Here is a 5348-nt window from a genome sequence, read left to right as displayed (position 1 = left end):
GTCCCTTTTGAATTCACTCATTGTGACAATTATTAATCTAAATTGGTTTTTGATTGTTCTTGATTTTTATTGCTTGATTTTATCTTTACGATCCTTTGTAATTGGTTAATAGCATTTTCCCCATTTTGACAATGTTAGTCACTTATCACTAAATGTTATAACTTTAATACTTAACCTTCTTAAACTTTATTTATTATTATGATCTATTTTTCTATTTCCCTTTATTAACCCATTAATTTGTTCATTTGTTATTTTAAATTTATTTCAATAACAATTTAAATTACTTAAAAAATTCCCCAAAAACCAAGTGTTACAAGTCTAAACAATTTATCTCAACTACATACTAGAAAAATAGGCAGCTGTTGATTGTAAAGAAGATGACTAAAAAAAGGAAAAAATGTGTCTGAAATTGTAGGTGATATTGCGTAAGTATGAATATCTTGGTCAGATATATTGTATATCCTAGAGTTGCTCAACATAGTTCGCCACTAACTTTAAAAAAAACGATAAATCATTTCATCCGAGTGACAAACATAAACCCATCTGAAACACACACAGGAGGTCAATAATGGAGCACTAACAATATTCCATGCGTTCTCCTATCGCGGAGGCATGCTCCCATCATGGAGGCCAAAAATACACCATCGAGCTGTCAAAAAGGGGTGCAACATGAAGACTTCTCAAGGATCACTCGTCTTAGCATTATTATATATCTCCCATGCATGAATAATTGTTGAGTTACAATGGAATGATGTGTATTTGGTTATGTGAACTTATCATTTATAAAAATTCATGTACTATATAGTAGTTTGGGTATGGACTCACTAATAGATATTACATACTTTCTTAGTGTCACTTATTGTGCGAGAAATATTGGATTAGGTCCATTTTGTTAAAAGGTGAGATGTGTTCTTCGGTGTAACATCCCATTTTCACAAACAAAATTTTCTTTTCAAATGAAGGTAAAACACCATTTTCATAAAACCCAAGTTAAGAAAACTCATTTGTTCCAAAATACAATTGTTTGAAAATCAGAGTAGTATAACAAATATGGAATCTACAATGTTGCTGATGAGTGTGTACAGCCACGTCTTCGCATTCCCATGATCACCAATGGTACCTGAAAAAATATTTAATCCACAATTGTAAGCCAAAGCTTAGTGATTTCCCCTAAAATATCACACACCACAACACACATACAATGTATGCACGTACGAGCCTTTAGTCTATCTGGCCCGCCTTACAAGGCCTATTACATGTCTGGACCGCTCTCTTGGGCATCTAGTGATCGGACCTCCTCGCAAGGCCGAAAAGACACGTGCTCCATTCTCCCACATCATACAATTAATCCGCACCTACCTATAGCATACCATCCCCTCCGGAATGGGGTTATTTTGTCCTACTGTACAAAGTAGGACTGCCTCAACCCAATATCCGATATGTCGACAAATATATCAAACAAGAACATAAACATAGGCAACTATCTACACTAGTCTACTTATCTACATCTCACTACAACACATCGAGCCTCATACAGTACTATACGTCACCACTGGAAGATCACCGATGAATGAATAGCTATATGTAATTTGAGGTGATATAGACAGTCGAACAGCTGATCCCATTTTAAAGCCACAACCAAACATGGAACACACAAGAAAGCCTAGATCAAGAGTTCTGAAGCTATCCTACATGACTGTATACAACCCTTAGGGCACTCAAGTAGATGATCACCGACCCCTGGTATTCTAACCATCATACCACTAATCCTATATCCTAACATACAACGATATATACTATCACACATAGTATATTGAGGAAACTTGCATGAATTGAAGACCCAGGGAACACATCAACACAATCATTCCTTGCTCTGATCGCTCCCGTGAACTGACTAGCACCAAACAAAGATAAATCCTTAATCAATAACCCAATTCCTTCAAGTTTAACCCAAAGTCAAACTGGTCAAAAGTAAAAAGTCAACGGTCAACAAAAGTCAACGTCAACTAAGCCAACACTCACAACGATGTGGAGACCTCTTTGCCACGTCGTGTGCATGCAAGGAAAAGATAGCGTGATGCAGAGTATGACCACGTCGTGGCAACCCCTTTGCTTAATCCTATAAGCCATTGATTCATACTTTCCAGGAGTCTTTCTAACACGCAAATACATCATAAAAGTCATTGCTTTGTGGACATGCATGCCCAATGCATGTCATTACTAAAATAGGTCAATAATGAAAAAATGAGCTCCAAAACTCTTGCTTGAGACCAATGACTTCATAGATCATTAGATCTAGAACATATAACAATAAAGGGACCTCAAGGATCCATAAAGTTGCCAACTTTATGGAGTCCATCCACTCAAACCACCTTTAATCATGAAGAACAAGCTTATAAGCCTAGATCTAGAAGAATATCACATAAAAGTAGGAACTTGGGGGACTTACAAAGGTTCATAGGGTGTGCAAGAAGGTGGTAAGGAGGTTTGCTTGTTGGATCTTGCTTAAAGGGCACATTCTTCTTCTTCAAGTTGTAATCCAAGGCTTAATACTTAAAGAACACCACAACCACACTAAGAACACTCAAATGAGGATACGGTTTTCGAGATAAGAGGGTGAAGGATGAAGAGAATGACCTAACCCTAGAGTTAAGGTCCATAAATAAGAAAAAAAACCCTAAAAATCGTGGGCTTGGGCTGCATCAGCTGTCTCATCGTGACTTTCCTCTTAACGCGTTGTGGCACTACATTCACCACGTCGTGACACAAGTTTTTTTTCTCAAAAACTATACTTTTGATCCATCAAATCATCAAGTGATCTATCTTGAAGGGTGTTACATTTGGTCTTCGTATATATTTTAATTTCATATTGTAATTTACTATGCGTTCAAAGAAATTATAGTAAAACCATCTCTTATACATTGATTGGAACGGTTTAGAACTTTAAGTTTTCCGAATTGATTGTATACACCCCTCCCTCCAAACCATTATTCAACGATCATATTTTAGTTATTAATTTCTTATTCCTCCGATCTCCATTTGGGACATTTAGTAAACCAAAACAAAGGCACTATGAAAGACAATATAAACCCATAAATATCTATCCATTTCGAGCTTGGAAAAGACTTAATAATTATGGTTCAAAATAGGTAAAATCCATCTTTTTTTCAACACGTATATATGTTCAGATTTTAACTACAAAACTTTACCCATTAGTTCCTACAAGTATTAACACTTGTATATATACACATAACAACGAACCCTAAGGACGTTAGATGAATCAATAATATGTTTAACAAATAACTTTAAGACACTCGTAGTTCACACTCAAAAGTTGTTGTGGTATAGGATATTGCAAACATATATTATCTTTGGCCAAAATGAATTTTAGTACACATGCAACATTTTTGGAAGATTGCATATACACACATACCCCCAAAATCAAGGTCGTGTTTCAATTGATCAATGGACTAACAATTTGAATCTAGTCCTATCAAAAAGGATATATAAAGAATATCTATGATTATGTTCATAGTCATGATGAACATACAAGAGGCAATGAAACAAGAAAGCAAATATATGATGGTGGCAGATAAGTAATGAGTTATTACAAAATAGTGAGTATAGAAGCATATTCGTTAAAGAAAGCATGTAGGTTAACTAGAAAGCATTTTTATCAAGAGCTAAACCTGTTTGGTTTTTTCTCATATCATCATGAAGACATGATTCTCTAGCTAGTCTCTTATAAAACAGTCTCTTGGTGTCGATTCAGATTCCATCCCTAGCCGAAGCTCCAGGTCCACTTCTGTTGATGATGATGCTAAAGAAGAAATTTTATCTGAGCTGAGGCAAGAATCACTTGTAGACGATGACTCAATACACAAAGATAGTTGCAGTGCTGCTTTTTTCAAATGAACAGCGTGATCTTTCTTTCTGGAGCTTCCAGGACTATTTGGTTCCGTGAAAGTCCATGGCCTCTTAGGTACGCTGTCACTCTTCTCATCGCTTGACAACTGCGCTTCGCCTTGATTCATGGATTTCATACCCTTTGTGGTTTCTGTCGTAATTAGAGTCTCCTGGATTGATTCTTGTAACCTTGCTCTATCCTTTCTGTGGACATTCATGTGACCACCAAGTGCCTGTGCATTCGAGAAGCCCCGTTTGCAGAAAGCACAAGTGTAAGATCTACTTTCCTGCCCAAATTCGCCATTACTGGTGCATACTAAATCTAGGGTAAGTCCTGTACTTCCAGGGTTTTTAATCTCCATACCAACTTACTTTACAAAGGATGAGAGAGAGAGAGAGAGAGGGGAGGTTCAAATTGTTGAAGAGGAGGACTTATACGTCGTCCATATTCTCTGAATCCAAGTGCTATCTGTTTTTCTTCACAAAAAAAATGGTGGACTTTTCGTTATAAAAATCCAAGGGACATAGTAGTTACAGATGTCTGCTATCAGGGGCACTTGCATGCGCGAGGTTTCATCACTTCGGTGTGTATTAATATTAAAATAACACCCTAAATTCTTTTTAGACAATGGCTCAATATTGTAGAGTGTCTATATCTAAGATAACGATAGATTACGTATTTGTTGTTGCTGGATCGATCCTTTCAACTTGTTGTAAGTCATGGCGACGTAAATTTGTATCTTATTTAGACTGTCTACCGATTAATTAGCTGTTGTGATATAAAAGTCATCCGCATGATAAAAACCCGAACTACCTGTTTTAAACATGATGCCACCAGAAGCATGAATATATTTTTTATTCCTCCTATATTTACCCGACGAACGAAAGCTGCCAAGAATTTCTGGGAGGTGATTTTATTGTCTTATAACAATCAAATCTTACACTTGTTAATAATATCTTATAACTGTATGTTATGTCGGCTAATTAATTAAGAAACCTAATACACAGATCAAGGGTCACGTTAAAAGGAGTTTTTATATTGATTTCGTAGATCTAGAGTTAGCGCTTCTAATTAAATTTCTTCTCTTTAAAGCGAGGAGAAAATATATTAGAACTAGAGATAAAGCTATGGAGAGAGAGAGATCGTACCAATTAATCAAAACTTTTTCGCTTAGAATTAACACCAATTTTACCAAAACAACTTGCTATAAAAAACTTCTTTAGTTTCTTCCTAGACCAAACTGAATTATGAATTTGGTTTTTGGTTCGAGTTTTAGTCTCGTGAAGTTTAAACCAAACCGAATCGAATACCAAATTTCATAAATTAATTAATAAAAAAAATTATATATTATAAATAAAAATATTAGTTATAAAGTAATTAAAAATCGTTTTCCCCATTTACTATTTTATCAATGTAGTTTTTTACTTGAATGACTTGATGA

At 35.5% G+C, this 5348-nt stretch overlaps 1 protein-coding gene across 1 annotated transcript; it reads right to left on the bottom strand.

Moving 5' to 3' along the window:
- Positions 1 to 3583: 3583 nt before the first annotated feature.
- LOC145051816 (uncharacterized) lies at positions 3584 to 4313 on the bottom strand. Its single transcript, XM_078999644.1, has one exon. The coding sequence runs from the start codon at positions 4266 to 4268 to the stop codon at positions 3735 to 3737; it is 534 nt and encodes a 177-aa protein (XP_078855770.1). The 5' UTR covers positions 4269 to 4313; the 3' UTR covers positions 3584 to 3734.
- Positions 4314 to 5348: the final 1035 nt, after the last annotated feature.

The sequence above is a fragment of the Lactuca serriola genome, chromosome 5 (assembly GCF_051521515.1).
Source record: "Lactuca serriola cultivar US96UC23 chromosome 5, Lser_US96UC23_V15, whole genome shotgun sequence".
Taxonomy (NCBI): Eukaryota; Viridiplantae; Streptophyta; class Magnoliopsida; order Asterales; family Asteraceae; genus Lactuca; species Lactuca serriola.
This window is presented reverse-complemented; position numbering and strand designations above follow the sequence as displayed.